Below are 24,746 nucleotides of genomic sequence, written 5' to 3'. Positions count from 1 at the left end.
GCATGGTTGGAATCCACCGTGCATATACCAACAGTGTATGGAGGATTCTTGACTATCCAATGTGACTGGCTGGGTAAGTATCGCCCTAGTGCAGATACAGATATGCACTGATGGTATGTAGCTACCTGATTCTGGTCACGATTATTGTGTCTCAGCAGTGATGGGGTTAATGTCCACTATACCTATGGAAATGTTTCTCAGTGTATTACCGCTGGACACACAGAAGCGCTGTAGTTTAGAGCTAGAATCTAGGTTTGTTAGTTAATTCTAAGGTGTCTGCGTTCACTTCGGTGTGTATTGCTACACTCAGTCTCAAACTCTGGGAGTTTATTGCGGGGGCAGTTGTTATTATACCAGTTATGGCAACATTTGCTGTGTCACCCCTCGCGCCCCTTGATTTTTGTCCCGTAGACCCCGTGTACAGATACTTGGATGTCGGGGAGTATACAGTTTGCGCTAATATATCGGGCACAATTCTAGGTGAGTTTGTGAATCCTGCAGTGTCTGCATCTAGTTCAATACAGTATGTATTACTGCGTTTAATAAGCAAACCTGGTGGTTTATTATGAGTGCAGTAATTTTTATGTTGTTGTAGCAACAGTTGCCGTGCCTTTCCTCACGCCCTTTGATGTAAGCCCTGGTAGACCCCGTGTACCGATACTGTTAATCAGTGTCTTTATACTATGTGGGCAAGTTTTAGTGGCTAAAGTATTTCACCATCATATACAGTACAGTTTTGTATTTACCCACACGTTGTAATAGTTTGGTACTTTGTGACTGGATTATGTCGCTTCAGGCGAGGGTGGATGTGTAGACGGGCTATATCACAGTTGGGTAAGACAGTGGCAGGAAACAGTCCCGCAGTACGCTGAGTTCCCAGATGATATTGTCAGTGTATTAGAGTCAGGGGTACAGTGAGGGTAGCATAGGGCAGACGTTCTGTTCGGTTTTTTAAAGGACTATATAGCGTTGTTAGGCAGCCCTGCCCCTTCGCAGTGAAGCAATGAAACAGTGAAGCTCCGCACTCGTGGGCTGTGAGTAGTTTCTTAAAATCAATGATTCCTGCAGAGACCCATAGTAGCGGGGGGACATTCCCACAGTGTGCTGATTTCCCAGGTGATATTATTACCTTATTGGGATCAGGGGCACATAGAGGCTAAAATAGGGCAGACATTCCATTTGGGGTTTGAGAGAGCGTATATGTTATTGGACAGCCCTGCTAAAAGCAAGGCTAACACCTCTTTAACTGGGTGTATCAAGTCAGAGGTCCATAGGATAGATTAGAGGCTGATATTGCAGCATTTGTAATGAAGCAGTGAAACAATAGAGCTATGCTCTTATCTGCTGTAAAGATTTTTAAATCAATAATTTCGGCAGAGACCCGACATGCTGCATGTTTCGTCGCTTACTTGCGACTTCTTCCGGGGTGGGCGTAACTGCGTCTACAGTTCCTGTTTTATACCCGGTGGTTGTCATGGTGACCATAGGACGCGTGTGTTGCCGAGTTAGAGCTGGTGGTGCATAGGTACTGCACCCAAATGCTATACTTAGAAAATTTAATTTAAAAACTCTGACCAAAGATGAAGTGTAAATAGTATTCATGGTACTAATACACAAGAGTGTTGATTAGGGAAAGAACCTACATATGATGGCAATACATAATTACTCAGAGGAAAGAAGTGAAGGCAAAACCTTCGTTGATACCAGACGGACATTGTGTGTTGAGTAAGTATATCCATCTCGATTCACGTTGCAGAAGTTTCTTGCCCCAGTCTCCTCTGCGGATACTTGGGAGTATGTGATCTATCCCTTGAAATGTCAAAGTGTTGGTATTCCCTGCGTGGTGTTCTCTCACATGGCGGGAGATAGGGGTGTCTAGAGAGTTTCTTATGGAGCCAATATGCTCCAACACTCGTTTTCTTAGTTCCCTTTTTGTTTTTCCAACATACTTTTTACCACATATGCATGTGGCGAGATATATTCCTGTACTTTTGCAATTTATGAATTGTTTTATTTTATAGGATTTAGTGTCTCCCATGTTCGTGAAATTTTTGCTCTCCTTCATATAGCTGCACGCCTTACAGTGATGGCATTTGTATGAGCCTTTAACAGTAAGCCATGTTTTGCTTTACTCGTCTGGACCTACCGTTGTGACACAATTAGTGTCTTTTAACATAGTAAATACTAGTTCTTTAATATTTGCTATTTTTATTACACCATCACTAATTTGATTACAATTTTTGTTAAACACAATTATTTATTTCCCCTGACCACATTTATTCTATAAAGGTCTGCGGTGCGCCTACAAAGGGATTCTTTCTTTGTACCTCTTTAGATACACTCGTCATCAGTTCATGATCCACTCCCTAGGCAGCACGCCTCAACCATCAAGGGGTTTGAGCGAGGTTCCTATCTATAGTTATCCGCATTCAATTCAACCCAGATATTTTGGTGTATATTATAACCGTGTACGAGCTCCCGTGACACTCATATCATGGAGAACATCTTGTTATTAAGGGATCTGACAATCACTCATATCATGGAACCATCGACCCCTGCTTGCCCACGACGATCCGACTTGCCGCTTGCCATCGACCTCAGCCTGTGACCCCAGCAATCTTTGCCTGCTCCCGCTGTTCTGGCCACCACGGTCCTACCCGCTCCTGGAGTCTCCCGCGTGACAGAAAACAAAGGACACTTCTGGACCTCGCTGGAACAGCCCCTTTTCCTGCCTGCACTCTTTCCTGCCTGCTTCAGCAGACCCCTCCCGCTTGCGTGGGGGGAAGATAAGTACTTTTTGTTAAAGTTTGGGACCCTGAAGTTTTCTTTTCCTGCAGAGATCAGTGTACCTTTCACCATTTTAGACTCTGACTTTCATTCCCTGGACAAGGCTTGTTTTTTCTTTGCTTACCCTGGCTGGACTACTGCTTCGTTACAGGGTTACATTTCAAATCAAGATAACTCATTGCTTAATTGCTTATGTTGGGATTTCTCTGCAACCTGTGATATCCCTTTGCCTGATTTCTAAAGACCCAGATTTAACTGCAGGTTTTTTCTGTCTATGATATCCGTACACCTGATATCTAAAGATTCAGATTTAACTGCAGGTTTTTCTGTCTATGATATCCCTACACCTGATGTCTAAAAATTCAGATTTAACTGCAGGGTTCTCTGTCTATGATATTCCTATGCTTAATTATTAAGTTTCAGATATAACTGCAGGTTTCTCTGTCTATGTTTTTCCTTGCAATTTATGATATCTTTGTGACTGATGCTAAGGTCTCAAATCTAAAGGTCAGCTCTCCTATTTTGTGTCTCTCTGTTGTGACTAATATTTCTGTTGTTCATTCTAATGCTTCTGCTTTAAAGACACATTTCCTCTTTACAGGTTTCTTAGGAAGTTTGGTTTCCCGATGTCTGAAGCTATGACTCCCACTTTGAAAACAGTCTTGAGCAATAAATGTGAACACGGTACCACTGATTCTTCAGAACTTCTCAAAGCAAAGAGGTAGAAGAAAAGGAAAGGAGGTATTACAGTGGAAGTTGCAGAAGGCATTAAGGATGAATCTTTAACCCCAGGACAATCTGCATTTGATGAAAGAGATATGCTGCAGCTTAAGGCACCTCACAGACTTATCCCAGGAATAGTGGAAGAGAAAAAGGATGTCTTTAACTAAGGAAAAGATGCCCTAACTCAGGCACTTCAACCTGCATGGAAAGAGATTGTTTGCCTCCATGAATGCATAGATAAAGAGGTAGAGGCCAAAGCTGCATTACAAAAGTGTCTGTCCTCAGCAATTGCTAAATACGTATTACAGGAGAAAGAAAAGCACCAGTTGGAGAGGAACCTGGTTGTCATGTCAGGTGAGCTGGAGAAGGCATACGCTGATGCTGCCGAGGATCAGCGCCTCGCTACTAAAAGTAACGAATTCCTGGAAATCTCTATGAAGGAAAATGACAGGCTTAATACAGAGCTTGAAACCTCCCAAAAGGAATTTCACACTGCTGGAACCATCTCAGAAAGAAGTTCACAGAGCTGTGTACAGTGATGGATGCATATGAGATGGTCCTACGGGACAGAGAGTCAGTAAAGCAAGAGAACATAAACCTGAAGGAAGAAAGTTTCCAGACTGCTAGCAAAGTAAAGATGCTGCAAGAACATTTGAGTACCCAGTGTGTCCCCAAAGAGCAGCATGAGGAGCTGAAGGCCACACTGAGCATAACCAGAGCCTCGCTGGAGGAGGAGCTTAGAGGCCTGGTAACCCTGTATGAGAAGGAGCACAAGGCGGTCCAGAAACTGAAGCAAGAGTTAGAGGAGCAGAGACACTTCTCCATCCCCAACAGTCTGTACACCCACGAGAAAGAGACCTGGAAAAGGCAGGCTGCTGAGACCCTAGCAAAGGAATTGGCAGAGCTCCAAGACGTAATGCATGAGGGATGCATGGAAGCAAGCTCAAAATGACCACAGTGAAGAGATGAGAGCCCTGAGAGGAGAATTGCAAAATGCACTGAACCAGGGGTCTCTCGCTGGGGAGTGGAAATTGCAGCAACGCCTAAAAATGGAAGAGCTAAAGCTAGCAGCTGAACACACATCTCAGACTCACAGCGCTGCAGGCGCAGATAGCTGAGCTCAAGACACAGCTTGCCAAAAAGGAGGAGAGAGAGGAGGTGTCCCTCTGTCAAGTGGCTGGCCTGACACTGCACTATGAGGTCAAAATGGCCGATGCCTTCAAATTGTTGGACCACACAGCCCGTGAGTAGGCCCAACTGGAGCTGGACAAGGTCCGGTAGGAGTACCGGCAGCTGCAGATCAGAAATAAAGAAAAAGAAACACATTTAAGCTTTACTCTGAGTCAGCTGGGAGATATGGAGTCGCGACTCAACTCCAAAGAAGCTGAACTGACAACTGCATTGAGTGGGAAAAGAAGTGCAGAATGACGGCTTCAAGAGCTGAAAACTCAAATAGCTGGTCTTAATGAGAATTTAAGTGATACCACAAAATGGCAGTCACAAAAAGAGACCACGGAGAGTGAACTTAATGTCCCCATTGACTCATATGGAGAGTCTGATGCACCCGTGCCTGAGGCCCATGTTCCTGATGTCCATGCCCCGGTGATTGAGTTGAATGTACCCATTGGGAAGTTCCTGATTCCAAAACTAAAAGCGATATGTTGGTCACAAAAAGAGACCACGGAAAGGGAACTATATGTCCCCACTGACGCTGTGAAGAGTCTGATGTATCCGTTCCCAATGCCCACGCCCCTGCTATGACATTAGACGGACCCCTTGTGAAGTTCCATGCAATGCCTAATGTACCTGTTGCTTATGCCTACGCTACTGTGATGAGGATATATGCACCTCTCACAGATTTCCCATCAGCACTTGACATACACACTAAGTTGGCCTTCCATTAAGGTTTCCCTGAAGAGCCTGGAGGGTTGTCCAGAGTCGTTGCTGATTCCTATGTTCCTGCAAAACATGGAGTGTTTTCCGAAGGCCATTGTGAGTTGGCTTTCCATCAGGGACACCCCGCTAAACCTGGAGGGTTGTCAGGAGGATCTACTGGCTCCTCTGCTCCCGCTGTGAAGACAAGCGCAAGTTGTTCCGTTTATCTACAAGTATCTGATGCGTCCTCTGCTGAGCCTGTGACCTACTCTGCAAAGTCAAGCTTACTGCTCACAGATTCTCTGGCGTTTGGGTTGATGCATTCTCACATTCAACTGTTCAGAGAGAGAATTGAATTCCTCTGTCGGCTTTCTGATGGACTTTTTCAGTCTATACCTGTGGAGTACCCTCTGCCCGCTGACAAACCACCAGAGGTGGGTCACCATGAGTCCACTTTTCATCAAGGCCTCTGGGAAGAGCCTGGAGGATCGTCCAGAGAATGCTCTCGAGAGGGTGGAGTAATGTCAGGGTCTCCTAGACATCCTGCTCCTAGCCATAGTTCCTTTCCTTGTCCAGCGGGTGTGCTGCTGCTTTCTCTCTGCTCTGGGGTTTGTCTGTCTGTCTCCTCTTGTTGCTCCTGTTCTCTGTGCTTATATTTCCTGCTTCCTGTTTGGGTCCTTGCCTTTGCTTAGTGTCAGACTCCATGCTTATGCTTCTGCTGCGGCCTGTTCCTGTATCTGTTCCTGTACCAGTCCTGTTCTGTATTGGAGTCCTGTTCATATTAAAGGCCCTTGCTATTTAACTAGATTGCTCTAGTTTGTTTCCTGCTAGCAAGTTCCAGACCTGTCCCTGCTCCCTAGTCTCAGTTCCTGCTCCCCTATCTGGTTCCTGCTCCCCTGTTCTGCTCCTGCCTTCCTGTTGCCGAACCTGCTTGCTGCCTGCCATCGACCCCTACTTGCCCATGACGATCTGACTTGCCGCTTGCCATCGACCTCAGCCCGTGACCCCAGCAATCTTTGCCTGCTCCCGCTGTTCCGGCCACCAATGTCCTACCCGCTCTTGGAGTCTCCCGCGTGACACATACTCATATACTACAAACACGTGTGTGTCACGGGGAGAGAGCACCGAGATGCATCTTATGGATACATACACATATACTACAAACACGTGTGTGTCACGGGGAGAGAGCACCGAGGTGCATCTTATGGATACATACAAATATACTACAAACACGTGTGTGTCACAGGGAGAGAGCACCGAGGTGCATCTTATGGATACATACTAATATACTACAAACACGTGTGTGTCACGGGGAGAGAGCACGGAGGGGCCACTTATGGATACATACAAATATACTACAAACACGTGTGTGTCACGGGGAGAGAGCACGGAGGGGACACTTATGGATACATACTCATATACTACAAACATGTGTGTGTTACGGGGAGAGAGCACAGAGGTGCCTCTTATGGATATATACTCATATACTACAAACACGTGTGTGTCACGGGAAGAGAGCACAGAGGGGCCTCTTATGGATACATACTAATATACTACAAACACGTGTGTGTCACGGGGAGCGAGCACAGAGGGGCCAATTATGGATACATACTCATATACTACAAACACGTGTGTGTCACGGGGAGAGAGCACGGAGGGGCCACTTATGGATACATACTTGTTAACAATGAAAGTGTTTCTCTAATTTGCTGGGAATTTACAGTGACCCAATAAGGAGCGTTTGTAATGACTCACTCGATGGTTCCGTCTGTCCATTTCCCGGTCCACTCGTGGCGCTGAGATTTGTTACTCCACCTGTTGTCTATTTTAGTTAATCCGATCCAGTATTCCTGAGACGTTATATTTATAAACCTCTGGAATAAGAGTGAAATCGTCAGTTTATATCAAGTTCAAATACCTGTTGCATACTTAAGGGGATCAATAATTACTCCATGAAACCACCCCCCAAAACCACACATTATAACACCTACTAATGACCCAAATAACCACTCCCTATAACTCCTCTTATTGCCCCATATAACCCTCCCTATAACTCCTCCTATTGCCCCATATAACCCTCCCTATAACTCCTCCTATTGCTCCATATAACCGCTCCCTATAACTCCTCCTTTTATCCCATATAACCTCTCCCTATAACTCCTCCTATTACCCCATATAACCTCTCCCTATAACTCCTCCTATTACCCCATATACCCCTCCCTATAACTCCTCCTATTACCCCTTATAACCGCTCCCTATAACTCCTCCTATTGCCCCATATAACCTCTCCCTATAACTCCTATTACCCCATATAACCGCTCCCTATAACTCCTCCTATTGCCCCATATAACCTCTCCCTATAACTCCTCCTATTACCCCATATAACCGCTCCCTATAACTCCTCCTATTACCCCATATAACCTCTCCCTATAACTCCTCCTATTGCCCCGAATAATTCCTCCTATTACCCCATATAACCTCTCCCTATAACTCCTCATATTACCCCATATAACCGCTCCCTATATCTCCTCCTATTACCCCATATAACCTCTCCTATAACTCCTCCTATTTCCCCATATAACCTCTCCGATAACTCCTCTTATTGCCCCATATAACCCCTCTCTATAACTCCTCCTATTGCCCCATATAACTGCTCCCAATAGCTCCTCCTATTCATCCATATAACCGCTCCCTATAACTCCTCCTATTACCCCATATAACCCCTCCCTATAACTCCTCCCATTACCCCATATAACCCTCTCCCTATAACTCCTCCTATTACCCCATATAACCGCTCCCTATAATTCCTCCCATTACCCCATATAACCCTCTCCCTATAACTCCTCCTATTACCCCATATAACCCCTCCCTATAACTCCTCCTATTACCCCATATAACCCTCTCCCTATAACACTGAGTGACCCGTTTGTGGGCCAGGCAGTGTTTTCTCCCATCCCTGGAGTTGAGTTTGTCCGGTTCCTCCTCCTCACGACATTGTGCGGGGTTTGATATCCGGAAGCCGGCAGTAATTCCCCTGTACCGACCCCCGGCCCCTGCTGCGGACATACCCTTAAGGTGATGTGTTTCTCCGTCACTGACGCCAGGCTTCCGCCTCCCGCTTCACAGCTCTCCTCACTCTCGTGTCTAGATTTCTTCTCTCCGGAAAATAAGTAGCATTTTGTAAGGAAAAAGATCCAGTGCGGAGGACACGAGGAGGAGGGATCAGCTAAACAGACATAGAAACCGGGCGTCAACAAATCGTGGCGTCAACAAAACGTGTCGTCAGAATTACCGCGCTCGGGAACATATAATATATCACGGCAGAGAAAAGCGTCAGCATTTCCGGCTAGCAACCGCATCAAATGCAACAAGTTTACTATTTCACTATCGTACAATATCCTACATTCATTCCATTCGTTATATTCATTACAGTCATTACATGTCATCTCCCTATCTCTTTCCACTCTCTCCCTCCCTCTCTCTCTTCCCCCTCTCCCTCTTTCTATATTCCTCCTGTCCCTCTCTCTCCCTCCCCCCTCTCCCTCCCTCTCTCTCTCCCCCCTCTCCCTCTGTCCTCCCTCCTCTCCCTCTCTCTTTCCACCCTCTCCCTCCCTCTCTCTCTTCCCCCTCTCCCTCTTTCTATATTCCTCCTGTCCCTCTCTCTCCCTCCCCCCTCTCCACCCTCTCCCTCCCTCTCTCTCTTCCCCCTCTCCCTCTTTCTATCTTCCTCCTCTCCCTCTCTCTCTCCCCCCTCTCCCGCCTCTCTCCCCTTCCCTTTCTCTCCCCCCTCTCCCCCTGATATCCCCCTCTCTCTCACTATTCTCCCTGTCGCCCTCTCTCTCTCCCACCTCTCTCCCCCTCTCTTCACCCCTCTCCTCCGATATCCCCCTATCTCTCTCCCCCATCTCTCTGTTGCCCTCTCTCTATCCCCTTCTCTCAGTCACCCTCTCTCTTTCCCCCTCTCCCTCCCCCTCTCTCCCCCCATCTCTCTGTCGCCCTCTCTCCCCCTCTCTCTCTCTCCCTCCTCTCCACCGATATCCCCCTATCTCTCTCCCCCCATCTCTCTGTTGCCCTCTCTCTATCCCCTTCTCTCTGTCACCCTCTCTCTTTCCCCCTCTCTGTCATCCTCTCTCTGTCGCCCTCTCTCCCTCCCCCCTCTCTCTCCCATCTCTGTTGCCCTCTCTCTCCCTTCTCTTCCCCCTCTCTCCCCCTCCCTCTCTCTCTCCCCTCTCTCCCCCCCTCTCCACCCCTCTTATATTGCGTTTCTAGTAATACTTGTGTAGCGTCAGCTTTCCGGTACACGTATCATGCATATTGGTTAAGTTGCTCTAGCAAGTGAGAAAGGAAACACAGAGCACTGTCTTAGCATAAGGACCCAGAGAGGGTATTCAATAACAATATGAGAGCTTTAATGGATCATACGTAGACCCCCAAAAACACGCAGCGCGTTTCGCGCATGCAACGCTTCATCGTGGTGTATCACAAAGTGGTAAAACTGACATTTTTAAATCCTCTTGCGCTGCCGTGACGTCACACGCTATGCACCGCCACCTTGCGTTCCTCCATCACCTGAGGGGAACGCAGGCTGTCATTGGCTAATAGCACACAATAGTAGAAAACTTTAATCCTAGAATGTGACCAGAATTACACATTGTGATGGTAGGGGGGAGCCAGGCTATCAAATAAAAGTTTAAACACGTTTGGTTACCCCTGATCCGTGTGTTGGGTTTATAGAGTGTCAGCTCTTGGACCCAGTGTTGTATATGCATAACCTGTAATTGTGCAGAAATAAAGTATTTGATGTGTTTTTACCTTTCCTGGAGTGCCAGCCAGCAGAGATTGCTGTGGTATGAGTGTCAAGGGGGGTTTTGCGGAGTAAGTTTGGTCAGAATGTGCCTGGCTAGCCAGGACCTAGAGTGGCTGGTTCCCCTAAAAAATGTACCCAGGAATCAGGTTGGATGCCTGGATGCATGTAGACACATGGTCCCTGTAATATCTCCCGTTGAAAACGCTTGTGCGACTCCCCACAGCGTTTCCCTGCTTCAGCACAGACTAGAAAGGTAAAAGGGGCATAGGGATGTGAGATATCCCTGAAACAGTCACGGGGTTCCTAGATTAATGGGGACACTCGGTAAAGTCCCTAGTCACCCAGAACTTGTATAGGGGTTCTGAGGTACTCCAATCATCTAAGGCTGTGAGGGGATTCTTAGAATCCGTGCTAAGTTTAATAGAAAGTGTGTGTGTGTGTGTGTGTGTGTGTGTGTGTGTGTGTGTGTGTGTGTGTGTGTGTGTGTGTGTGTGGAATATGGCTAAGGGGAAATAACATGCAGTTTCTTCTTCTATTCCCCATAACCAGAAAGATTTAGGATTGTTAACGCATATATTTTATTAACAAAGTGCGTAAGTACACGTATGCTTTGTGCACGGTAAAATGAGGCACAGGGATGAAAAGTGTTCTTGTAGCTGCGGGGATCCCTAGGTAACAAAGGGGTTCAGGGGATATTCCAGTTATATATAAGACTGTGAGGTTTTGTTAAAGTCTAAAGTCAGGTTTCCCAGACTGTGGGGTATATGGCTTGTGGGAATAACAAGTACCAGTTCTCATCCTATCCCTAACACCAAAAAGACTTAGACATGTTAGCAGCATAAAAGTGTGAGGTATATTTTATTAGCAATGTATTGAAACATATGCTTGTGAATTGTACCAAGCCGGTGCCACTCTGTGTCACTCAGAGGTCTGGGCTTGAAAGGCCAGAGGTGTGAGGACCATTTGGGCAGGAAAGCCAAGTAGTGTCCACATCCTGAGATCAGGAGACACGATTTACATTTCAAGCTGCTTTCCCCAGCCGGGCCAGAGCCCCGTCACCGCGGGTGGCATGAAGGGAACCAAGGGCAGAGGGGCATATTTCACCCGCCCCTGGGTTCATTCAGATATCTGAGAAACCCTGTTCTGATACTGGTTTGTCTCAGATTGGCTGCTGAGAAATGTCTCAGGCTTTTTGATCGGGCTGCAGGTTTCTGTGAATGAAACTGAGAGGTTTTTGAAAAGTTTTTAAGTTTCTCTCAAGAGTCTATCGTTTTTCCAGCAAGAAAGAGGCAAGGCTCTGCTTCAGCAAAATCTGCCGGGAATCTTTGCAGTTCCAAGACTATTTTGGGTAAACTTCTGGATGTTGAAGTCCCTGCACCTAGTAGAGTTTTGTTACTCCTGTCCCAAGTAACTGTGCTTTTTGCCTTTATTTTGTGTAACATTGTGTTTGCCTATTTTAAGTGAATAAATGACAATTTATTTTATCATCTTGCTTTGCTCAGCGATATGATCCCGGTATAAAGGTGTAATTGCCTGGTCTCCCGTGACACACATTTGCTTGCAAGATCTTGTGACATCACGCACACGCGCAGAGAGAAGTGCGTCCTCCCCACAAGCGCGCACTCATGGATTGTGTTCAAAAATAAAAAAACTTTAATAAACAACCTAAGAAACAAAGAACATTTATCCCAAGGGTCACCAAAAGATAATATTACAAATTAAAAAGCTATGAATATCTAATAACATATAAACATTGACATAAAACATATATATCATTATAACAGTATACAACAAGCCACATCCGGGATATCTGAAACATGGCAAATTGCCAAGTCAGATAAACCCCAAGAAAAGGTAAGGGACTCATCAAACAAAAAATGGAAAATGGACAATAACAAAACAAAACATACTAAAAAAGAAGAAAATGTTTAATATAAACATAAAGAACATTATATAATTAAGAATCCATAATGATGTGCCGTGGTAGTGCAGCATAGGACGACTACCACAGGGAGGCTTTGTGCCAACTTGGGGATACTCTCTCCCATGCTGTCCTACCTTCTCACCCCATGATTTCCTTTATGGCTGACATGTGCTAAGTAGAAGAAAAAGTTTCAGGCGGTTCACAGCTTACCGAAGGGGTACAAAAACTGGTCTCCAAACGCAATCACATTAAAAGGTTAAAAGAGTCTTTTGACAAAGTCCTATTGGTGGACGAAACGCGTCAAGAGTTCTTCTCTGTGGCAGAAAGAACTAGGTGTATGCACTCAATAAACAACCTTTTAATGTGATTGCGTTTGGAGACCAGTTTTTGTACCCCTTCGGTAAGCTGTGAACCGCCTGAAACTTTTTCTTCTACTTACCACATTAACCGGCTGGAGCACGCTTCATAGCGCACCTGATCAGCATTACCGGCTTCATCATCCTGAGGATTGAACTCGTCGAGTCAAGTCTGTGAGTACTCCTGTATCTGGGGGGTTGTTGCTGTGTATGAGACGCCGGGTCTGTGAGGGCAGTGGCGGAGAGCAGTTGCGGTTAGCCGCATTAGAGTCCCACGCAGGGGACACGGCTATTTCTGCTTGTACTTTCTCTCCTTATCACACTCTAGCCCCTTCCCGTTGTCAGTCTTGATTACACAGCTTTACTTACTCACTTAACTATGTTCCATGCTGCTATTGGGAAACTGATCACGAGCGCTTTAAGGAACCATTTATACATTGGATTATACTGTGGATTTTATGTGTGCACGATCTAGAGCATCGGTTTTCTTGGAGTTTACTCCTTGATATTTTTCGACATGAGGGAATTGCTGAAGATATTGAGAATACTGAGTGAGAATGAGATGGACTTTCTGTATAATCTTCATCGTACCACGGCCGTGTTCCACCATCTCCCAAAGATCCACAAGACGCTGATCTCCCCTCCTGGGAGACCTATCATCTCCAGCATTGGATCTTTGGGAGATGGTCTGTCACGGTACTGTATGTGAGTCATTATTTGCAGCCCTTACAATGTCCCCTCCCACCACTATCATTGATAGTGGAGATTTGATTACTCAAATACAGACCATCCCCTTGAGAAGTAATTATCTCTGGGTCTCTATGGACGTTACCTCATTGTATAAAATCATTGCGTACCAGCTTGGAGAGGCAGCTGTACGACACTTCTTAGATCACTCTGACCTTTCACAAACCACTTTCATTTTAGATTCCATTCACTTTCTATTTATAAGGGATCTGTTCGTCACCTAAGATGGCAGCTGCCACTGGTCTTTAAATAGCAGGCAGTTGCTACCTGACCTTGCTGGTGCAAGTAGTACTCCAGTACACTATGCCTCTGATCCTGTTGTCTTGACCCTTGCCTGGACCGGAGTACCCCCTGTCTTGTTCCTGCCCTGTTCCTGTTGTTCTAGTCCGGTTCCTCTGTCCGTTATTCTTTGTTCCTGAGTATTCCCCTTGCCTGTGCCTGCACCTCCCCCGGAACCTGACCTGTTTTCCCCTGCACCCCAGGATTCAGATCCCAGGCCAAGGTCGGTAAACCTACTCCCAACCTCTGCCCTGCGGGTCTGTACCCTGTCCTGCAGTCAGCAGCGTTACACTATTGACAAATAATTATTTCTTATTTGATGGGGTTTACTATCTCCAGACATTTGGAACAGCAATGGGTACAAGCTTTGACCCATCCTATGCTAACTTGTTCATGGGAAAACACGCCAGACCTGGTGTATCCCTACCCCGGGTAACGTTTACTTCAAGTACCATGCAAGGGGCCACCAGCTGGGCCGGGAGTCCACCACAGTCCCCTCCCCCTAGCCGCCAGGTGAGAAATTCTACACCGGTCCCTAGTCCTGGGCCTGGAACCGATAGTCGCTTAATAAGTTGCGGCTCCATCCTGGACGTGACACAACCGCAAATAGTGGAAGCCCTAGCCATGTCATCCCAACTGCAAAACTATAGGAAACTAAAGGCTTTCTCTGGGATGACTCCTACCACTGTGGGCGAAGAAGGGATAGATTCCTGGAGGCAACACACCCTCAAGGTGCTTGACAAATGGCCTTGCTCTGAGGCGGTGAAGCGACAGAGGATAATGGAGAGCCTCCGACCTCCAGCCTCCACCATGGTCAGTATGCAACGCGATCATGACGCCGAACACTCAGCTCATCGGATCTTGGATCTGCTGACGCGAATCTACGGACAGGATGAAGACGAAAGTGAACTGTGGTCCAAATACTGTGGCCTCAGACAAAGGGACGGGGAAGACATGTCCATCTTCCTTCAACAAATTCAACTGGTCCTCTGGAAACTGCAGAATCACTACCTCATCTCCGCCTCCACAGTGGATGAGTACTGTCGCAAACAATTCCTTAAAAGGGGCCATCCCCACTCATCACATCGTGATCATGATCAGGTGCTCTTTACTACAAGGAACTCCCCCTACCTTCGAGGAGTGGTAAAAGGACATGAGTCAAATACTCGCTTACATACTCCCAAGAAGACCCAAGAAACCTCAAGGGTGAAACCAAGTGAGCCTCGACTTCGCCAAAAAGCACAGAGGCCTACAGCTCGGAGAATAGCCTTCCTCCCAAACCACCTACTGGCAAGCCATGGGCATCTGTGAGAGCATCCCCTACTTATAGGACCGAAGGGGATCTCAGTAAAGTCATCTGCTACCACTGTGGTCAGAAGGTGTCGCACATCACGGACTTGCCCAGAAAAACAAAACTCCTCTGCTAGGATTCTCCACCCTAACGTAATGATCGTAGGGTCCAGTCGGATGAAACACCTTCTGTACCTCCTGAAACCCCTCCCGAGCCAAGCCCCAACGATGGAACCCCAACATTGGACACTTACAGTCGGGTGGGACCAGCTGCCATCATACGCATCATCGTGGACGGTGTTTATTCGTCGGCACTGATGGGCAAAGGGTCCCAAGTGACTATTGTGTACAGAGAATTCTACAATCAACATCTCCAAGACCAACCCTTGCAGCCAACGGAGCACATGAAACTGAGGGGACTCAGCAATGATGATTACCCCATCGACGGGGTAGTGAAGGTTCGGATGGAGATACCTCAACTGAACACAGGCAAATCGCACATCGTGGATGGGGAGGTGCTAATAGGCCCCGAACCCCGAGAACAGCCAAGTTCACCGATCATACTCATACGGGAACTAACACCGATGTAGTGCGAGCAGTGATTCGTGCCTACCTGCGAGAAGCCAGCAAATTGCCTCTGGATACTCTAGCAATTCATCCCATCCTGCCGGAAGAATGTTGCAAGATATCCGCCCAAGACAGATATGGAGATCTCTTCAACCTGCAAGCTGGGTTAACAGAGATTCCACCAGGGGGAGTGAAGCGCATGGCCGCACTGTGCTGCTACCCTGACCGAGACGAGGCGATCACCTTTTCTCCCTGGAGAGTACACCGAAGGAAGATGCCCAGTGAGGCTACAAGCTGGTGCCCGAATTGCGGGAATGGACCTCCAAGATTCCCAGAAGAATTAAAGTGTTCGTCCGAAATATCTCCCCATATCCCATGACCTTTGATCAGGGACGAAGATTGGGGCGAATATACCCCGTCACCCCCATGGAGACGATGCCTCAGGTGAATGCCGCTTTGGTGTCAGAGCAGCTAGCCGACCTGACATTCAACTTCGGAGACTCGACCCTGCCAGACGAATGGAAAGACCGACTAACGCCCAAATTGGAAGAACGCCGGGCCGTATTCTCCACAAGTCAGATGGAGGTGGGTTGCAGCCGAAATGCTCAACATACCATCCGACTAAGTGACGCCACCCCCTTCTGAGAATGTTCTCGTCGCATCGCCTTTCGGGATCTGGATGACATGAGAGACGTCTTACAAGAGATGGAGACAGCGGGGATTGTGAATGAAACCCGGAGTCCCTACACCTCTCCCATTGTGGTGGTGAGAAAGAAGAATGTGTCGGTACCACTGTGTGTCCACTATAGGACGCTGAACAACCGCACCGTTCCCGACCAGTAACACTCTTCAAAGAATAGAGGAGATACTCAACACGCTGACGGGAAGCCAGTGGTTCAGTGTCCTGGACCTAAGATCTGGGTACTACCAGGTACAGATGAGTGCAGAAGATCAGGAGAAGATGGCCTTCTTATGTCCCCTGGACTTCTACCAATTTACTTGCATGCCTCAAGTCATCTGTGGGGCCCCCGCAACATTCCAGCGCCTAATGGAGAAAAACATCTGTGACATGAATCCCTGGGAATGCTTTGTCTACCTGAACGATATCATTGTCTTTGGTAAGACCTTGGAGGAACATGAAGAACAGTTGTTAAAAATGCTAGACCATCTTGGTCGAGAAGGCCTGAAGCTGTCTCTTGACAATTGCCAGTTCTGCCACACCTCAGTGACCTATGTCACATTGTGTCCGCCGATGGGATTGCACTGATCCTGCCAAAGTGAAAGCCATGGTGAATTGGCCGCGACCCGAGAATGTCATGGAGCTACGCTCTTTCCTCGGCTTCTGTGGCTACTATCGCCGCTTTGTGGAGTGGTATTCAAGTAAGGCCAAGCCCCTTAACAATCTCCTCAAAATATACCCCGAGGACACAGGGCGGAAGGCCACCTCTGCCAGACACCCGTTTGATGACAAATGGACGACCGACTGTGAGAAAGCTTTCATTTGGTTGAAGAAAAGCTTAACGGAGGCACCCATTCTAACGTACGCCGACCCTGAACAGCCCTACATCTTTCATGTGGACGGGAGCTTCAATGGCCTAGGGGCAGTCCTGCACCAGAAATACCCGGAAGGACTCCAACCAGTGGCCTTTGTCAGCCGCAGTCTGACTCCCAGTGAGCAGAATTACCCCATCCACAAGTTGGAATTCTTTGCCTTCAAGTGGGCAATCGTGGACAAGCTCAATCACTACCTGTACTGTTTAGTCTTCGAGGTACGAACAGGCAACAATCCGTTAACATACATATTAACATCTGCCAAGCTGGATGCCACCGGCCACATATGGCTGGCAGCTTTATCAAACTATAATTTCACACTGAAGTATAAACCAGGGCCCCTGAACATTGGAGCTGATGCTATGACCCATAGACCCGGACTGAGTACTACCCCGGACGATGACCTATGGAAGGAGATCCCTGGACCAGGGATGTGAGCTATGTGCAATACGGCGGCCAATGTACAAGATAAAGTGGCCTTCTCAGAACTGAGGGTCACAGATTCCTTGGGATGCTAATCCAAGGCCACCCCTGCTGCATACTGTACTCCAGAAGGAATGAACATCACTACGGACAAGATCATCGCCTGGAAGGACTTGGGACAATATCAAATAAGAGATCCAGTGGCTGGAGCCGTCTGCCAAGCAAAAGAAACCTGCCCTGATCAAATGTGCTCCTAGCGACATGGTCGCGATACTAATGAGAGAAATAGACAAATTCAAGATTGATAACGGTCTACTCTATTGGGTGGTGCAATACCATAACCATCCGATAGAAGACAACTGGTTCTGCCCAGGTACCTGCAATATATGGTCCTTAAAGCCTTGCATGGTGAACATGGCCATCTCGGTATAGAGAAGACCTTTGGGCTGACACGAGACCGGTTCTTCTGGCCCCGGATGCGAGAGTCAGTAGAGCAACACCGCCGCTGATGCACACGGTGCATCCAGCGTGAGATACTTCCGACAAGAGCCGCACCAATGGCTCATCTGAAAAGCTTGGGTCTCATGGATCTGGTGTGCATGGATTTCCTGTGCATTGAACCTGAGAACCTGACGCATCGGTAACGTATTGGTCATCACAGACAATTATACACCCTACACCCAAGCCTTCCCAACTAAGGACCAATACGGTGGCCAAAATATTATGGGAGAAGTACGTCATCCATTACGGTCTACCAAATCGGCTACACTCAGATCAGGGCAGAGACTTTGAAAGCAAACTTATCCGGGAATTACTCAAACTCCTGAACATCACTAAGTCCTGGACGACCCCGTACCATCCAGAGGGAGACGCTCTGCTGGAGCGATTTAACCGGACGTTAATGGATATGCTTGGTACCCTGAAAGGCGCTCAGATGACCGAGTGGAGCCGGCATGTGGAAACACTGGTTTATGCATACAACTGTACCCATGAGTCCACCGGGTTCTCCCCTTACTTCCGCACATTTGGGTGAGAAGCCAGGCTGTCTGTGGATGAGCACCTGAGAGTATCGACCAATGGGGTATCCAAAACGACGCACTTTCGATAAGTGCAACAGCTCCAAGAAAGCCTGCAACATGCTTATCAGTTAGCCGAAAAATCCTCCGCCCAACTAAATGCCAACAATAAGAGGCGATACGACCACCAGTTCAGACATCGGGAAATTCGTCCTGGAGATGCTGTTCTTCTCTCACAACCTCGGAATTCCCGGGAAACACAAATTAGCCGACCATTGGCGTGACGGTGTATTCGAGGTCGAGTCGCAGATGCCAGGACTCCCAGTCTACCGCATAAAAGACACGGATGGCTGGGTAAGGGTCTGGCACCGTAACCATATTCTCCCTATCCCACAGGTGGGAGACAACGAGCCCGAGATGCCGGCTACACCTCTGGATAGTGAGCCGGAAGAACCGGGAAGCAACGAAGAAACCACCAATGATTCTATCAAGGACTCTATGGAAGCTGAGGAAACAGTGAATGAAACTGTATAGGATCCTATGGAGGGAACCTTGGAGAAGGCTTCCAGCAGGGACTACATGTCCCATGAGCCTCTGTGAGAAAGATCAGGATTCCCCTGCTCCCTGAAAGGATACATTTGGTGCGCTGCGAGTCATGCCAGTCTGAGCTGGGACACCAGTAGGGTAGGTTGTGTATGTGCTGGTGTCTGTGGCACCTGCACTAGGCCAGAGATCCCCTGTTAGGCCCCAGCTTGTGGTTGCAGCAGGGAGAGGCCCATAAGATAGGGACTCTGCCCCTGTAGTACCAGAGCATAGGGACACATCCAGGACGCGACTGCATCCTGGCCCGTAGTGATATGGGACCAGATCATCCCTCTTCCAATATATAGAGACATTCTCCATGGTAGCAACATCCACGCGGGACCCACCGTAGAGGCAGGGGCTGCGATGACCACGCTGGATCAGTGGATTCGCTCTTCTGCCGTGACATTACCAGGTGTGGGACCACCAGGCAGGTACCTCTACTGTTAAACTGTTATACCTATACACGTGTGTTTTGTTGCATGGGGTTCCTGTAATGGGGTAATTCCACACAGTAGAATCCCGCACAAGTGGAGGCGCTACCGATCATCGACTCAGGTACGCCCCAGGATCCCAGCAGCGGAGGCTCAGGCCTCCTGTGAGCCACAGGTATCGCACCGCACCACACACACACCGTAGCCACACATCTCCCAGGGGTGGGGAAAAGTGCGTTACACACACTCCGTAGCTGCAAATCTCCCAGGGGTGGGGAAAAGTGCGTTACACACACACCGTAGCTGCACATCTCCCAGGGGTGGGGAAAAGTGCGTTACACACACTCCGTAGCTGCACATCTCCCAGGGGTGGGAGAAAGTGCGTTACACACACTCCGTAGCTGCACATCTCCCAGGGGTGGGGAAAAGTGCGTTACACACACTCCGTAGCTGCACATCTCCCAGGGGTGGGGAAAAGTGCGTTACACACACTCCGTAGCTGCACATCTCCCAGGGGTGGGGAAAAGTGCGTTACACACACTCCGTAGCTGCACATCTCCCAGGGGTGGGGAAAAGTGCGTTACAATTGTATTCTTTTACATATTTTGCAATGATTAGATAATATCCTAACCTTGCTATTTCACTATTATTGCTTTACATGGATGTGTGTGTGTGCCTACTGTTATTCACATATAATATTTCCCTATAACTCCTCCTATAACCCCATATACCCACTCCCTATAACTCCTATTACCCCATATAATCCTTTCCTATAACTCCTCCTATTACCCCATATAACCTATCCTATAATTCCTCCTATTACCCCAAAATAACCACTCCCTATAATTCCTCCTATTACCCCATATAACCCCTCCCTATAACTCCTATTACCCCATATAACCTCTCCTTATAACTTCTCCTATTACCCCATATACCTCCTTCCTATAACTCCACATATTACCCCATATAACCGCTCCCTATAACTCCTCCTATTACCCCATATAACCTCTCCCTATAACTCCTCCTATTACCCCATATAACCCCCCTCTATAACTCCTCCTATTACCCCATATACCTGCTCCCTATAACTCCTCCTATTACCCCATATAACCTCTCCCTATAACTCCTCCTATTACCCCATATAACTCCTCTCTATAACTCCTCCTATTACCCCATATAACTTCTCCTTATAACTCCTCCTATTACCCCATATAACCGCTCCCTATAACTCCTCATATTACCCCATATAACCGCTCCCTATATCTCCTCCTATTACCCCATATACCCCCTCCCTATAACTCCTCCTATTACCCCATATACCCGCTCCCTATAACTCCTCCTATTACCCCATATACCCGCTCCCTATAACTCCTCCTATTACCCCATATACCCGCTCCCTATAACTCCTCCTATTACCCCATATACCCGCTCCCTATAACTCCTCCTATTACCCCATATACCCGCTCCCTATAACTCCTCCTATTACCCCATATAACCTCTCCCTATAACTCCTCCTATTACCCCATATACCCGCTCCCTATAACTCCTCCTATTACCCCATATACCCGCTCCCTATAACTCCTCCTATTACCCCATATACCCGCTCCCTATAACTCCTCCTATTGCCCCATATAACCCCTCCCTATAACTCCTCCTATTACCCCATATAACCGCTCCCTATAACTCCTCCTATTACCCCATATAACCTCTCCCTATAACTCCTCCTATTACCCCATATAACCTCTCCCTATAACTCCTCCTATTACTCCATATAACCGCTCCCTATAACTCCTCCTATTACCCCATATACCCCCTCCCTATAACTCCTCCTATTACTCCATATAACCTCTCCCTATAACTCCTCCTATTACCCCATATAACCTCTCCCTATAACTCCTCCTATTACCCCATATAACCGCTCCCTATAACTCCTCCTATTACCCCATATAACCTCTCCTTATAACTCCTCCTATTACCCCATATAACCGCTCCCTATAACTCCTCCTATTACCCCATATACCCCCTCCCTATAACTCCTCCTATTACCCCATTTACCCGCTCCCTATAATTCCTCCTATTACCCCATATACCCCCTCCCTATAACTCCTCCTATTACCCCATATACCCCCTCCCTATAACTCCTCCTATTACCCCATTTACCCGCTCCCTATAATTCCTCCTATTACCCCATATACCCCCTCCCTATAACTCCTCCTATTACCCCATATAACCCCTCCCTATAACTCCTCCTATTACCCCATATACCCACTCCCTATAACTCCTCCTATTACCCCATATAACCGCTCCCTATAACTCCTCCTATTACCCCTATATAACCCCTCCCTATAACTCCTCCTATTACCCCATATACCCGCTCCCTATAACTCCTCCTATTACCCCATATACCCGCTCCCTATAACGCGTGCGTATAACCTCAGACAGTTGTGCTGTGTGTGTGTGTGTGTGTGTGTGTGTTGGGGACGCACGGTGTGTGTGAGTAACACAGAGGCACATTACCTGCATTACTTGTGGCTTGTGACACACACTTCCTGTCACGCTCCCATCTCTCGGCCGTCGGACGACTCGCAGCTTCCTCCTGATTCTGCGTCTCTGCGGCTTGTAAAGAATAAGCCAGGAGGAAGTCAGGGAATATCTGCACCCAGCGGTCAGCCTGACACGTAAAGCGGCCGTGCACGGTCTTATCTGCACCCAGCGGTCAGCCTGACACGTAAAGCGGCCGTGCACGGTGTTATCTGCACCTAGCGGTCAGCCTGACACGTAAAGCGGCCGTGCGCGGTCTTATCTGCACCCAGCGGTCAGCCTGACACGTAAAGCGGCCGTGCACGGTGTTATCTGCACCCAGCGGTCAGCCTGACACGTAAAGCGGCCGTGCACGGTCTTATCTGCACACAGCGGTCAGCCTGACACGTAAAGCGGCCGTGCACGGTCTTATCTGCACACAGCGGTCAGCCTGACACGTAAAGCGGCCGTGCACGGTCTTATCTGCACACAGCGGTCAGCCTGACACGTAAAGCGGCCGTGCACGGTCTTATCTGCACACAGCGGTCAGCCTGACACGTAAAGCGGCCGTGCACGGCCTTATCTGCACACAGCGGTCAGCCTGACACGTAAAGCGGCCGTGCACGGCCTTATCTGCACACAGCGGTCAGCCTGACACGTATAGCGGCCGTGCACGGCCTTATCTGCACCCAGCGGTCAGCCTGACACGTAAAGCGGCCGTGCACGGTGTTATCTGCACCTAGCGGTCAGCCTGACACGTAAAGCGGCCGTGCACGGTGTTATCTGCACCCAGCGGTCAGCCTGACACGTAAAGCGGCCGTGCGCGGTCTTATCTGCACCCAGCGGTCAGCCTGACACGTAAAGCGGCCGTGCACGGTGTTATCTGCACCCAGCGGTCAGCCTGACACGTAAAGCGGCCGTGCACGGTGTTATCTGCACCCAGCGGTCAGCCTGACACGTAAAGCGGCCGTGCACGGTCTTATCTGCACACAGCGGTCAGCCTGACACGTAAAGCGGCCGTGCACGGTCTTATCTGCACACAGCGGTCAGCCTGACACGTAAAGCGGCCGTGCACGGCCTTATCTGCACACAGCGGTCAGCCTGACACGTAAAGCGGCCGTGCACGGTGTTATCTGCACCCAGCGGTCAGCCTGACACGTAAAGCGGCCGTGCACGGCCTTATCTGCACCCAGCGGTCAGCCTGACACGTAAAGCGGCCGTGCACGGTCTTATCTGCACACAGCGGTCAGCCTGACACGTAAAGCGGCCGTGCACGGTCTTATCTGCACACAGCGGTCAGCCTGACACGTAAAGCGGCCGTGCACGGTCTTATCTGCACCCAGCGGTCAGCCTGACACGTAAAGCGGCCGTGCACGGTCTTATCTGCACACAGCGGTCAGCCTGACACGTAAAGCAGCCGTGCACGGTCTTATCTGCACACAGCGGTCAGCCTGACACGTAAAGCGGCCGTGCATGGTCTTATCTGCACACAGCGGTCAGCCTGACACGTAAAGCGGCCGTGCACGGTGTTATCTGCACCCAGCGGTCAGCCTGACACGTAAAGCGGCCGTGCACGGTGTTATCTGCACCCAGCGGTCAGCCTGACACGTAAAGCGGCCGTGCACGGTCTTATCTGCACACAGCGGTCAGCCTGACACGTAAAGCGGCCGTGCACGGTCTTATCTGCACACAGCGGTCAGCCTGACACGTAAAGCGGCCGTGCACGGTCTTATCTGCACACAGCGGTCAGCCTGACACGTAAAGCGGCCGTGCACGGCCTTATCTGCACACAGCGGTCAGCCTGACACGTAAAGCGGCCGTGCACGGCCTTATCTGCACCCAGCGGTCAGCCTGACACGTAAAGCGGCCGTGCACGGTCTTATCTGCACACAGCGGTCAGCCTGACACGTAAAGCGGCCGTGCACGGTCTTATCTGCACACAGCGGTCAGCCTGACACGTAAAGCGGCCGTGCACGGTCTTATCTGCACCCAGCGGTCAGCCTGACACGTAAAGCGGCCGTGCACGGTCTTATCTGCACACAGCGGTCAGCCTGACACGTAAAGCGGCCGTGCACGGTCTTATCTGCACACAGCGGTCAGCCTGACACGTAAAGCGGCCGTGCACGGTCTTATCTGCACCCAGCGGTCAGCCTGACACGTAAAGCGGCCGTGCACGGTGTTATCTGCACCCAGCGGTCAGCCTGACACGTAAAGCGGCCGTGCGCGGTCTTATCTGCACCCAGCGGTCAGCCTGACACGTAAAGCGGCCGTGCGCGGTCTTATCTGCACCCAGCGGTCAGCCTGACACGTAAAGCGGCCGTGCACGGTCTTATCTGCACCCAGCGGTCAGCCTGACACGTAAAGCGGCCGTGCACAGTCTTATCTGCACCCAGCGGTCAGCCTGACACGTAAAGCGGCTGTGCACGGTGTTATCTGCACCCAGCGGTCAGCCTGACACGTAAAGCGGCCGTGCACGGTGTTATCTGCACCCAGCGGTCAGCCTGACACGTAAAGCGGCCGTGCACGGTGTTATCTGCACCCAGCGGTCAGCCTGACACGTAAAGCGGCCGTGCACGGTCTTATCTGCACCCAGCGGTCAGCCTGACACGTAAAGCGGCCGTGCACGGTCTTATCTGCACCCAACGGTCAGCCTGACACGTAAAGCGGCCGTGCACGGTATTATCTGCACACAGCGGTCAGCCTGACACGTAAAGCGGCCGTGCACGGTGTTATCTGCACCCAGCGGTCAGCCTGACACGTAAAGCGGCCGTGCACGGTCTTATCTGCACCCAGCGGTCAGCCTGACACGTAAAGCGGCCGTGCACGGTGTTATCTGCACACAGCGGTCAGCCTGACACGTAAAGC

General features: G+C 49.1%; 1 protein-coding gene across 1 annotated transcript in view; it reads right to left on the bottom strand.

Moving 5' to 3' along the window:
* Positions 1-24,746, bottom strand: part of LOC142468791 (early activation antigen CD69-like) — a 70,394-nt gene that overhangs the window by 5,671 nt on the left and 39,977 nt on the right. The window contains exons 3-5 of the mRNA XM_075575347.1: positions 21,879-21,977; positions 8,454-8,611; positions 7,141-7,259 (exon numbers count right to left, since the gene is read on the bottom strand). Of these exons, the coding sequence (XP_075431462.1) occupies positions 7,141-7,259; positions 8,454-8,611; positions 21,879-21,977 (376 nt within the window). The remainder of the gene's footprint in view (positions 1-7,140; positions 7,260-8,453; positions 8,612-21,878; positions 21,978-24,746) is intronic.

The sequence above is a fragment of the Ascaphus truei genome, chromosome 1 (genome assembly GCF_040206685.1).
Source record: "Ascaphus truei isolate aAscTru1 chromosome 1, aAscTru1.hap1, whole genome shotgun sequence".
Taxonomy (NCBI): Eukaryota; Metazoa; Chordata; class Amphibia; order Anura; family Ascaphidae; genus Ascaphus; species Ascaphus truei.
The sequence above is the reverse complement of the archived record's forward strand: the minus strand, read 5'-3'. Positions and strand labels throughout refer to the sequence as shown.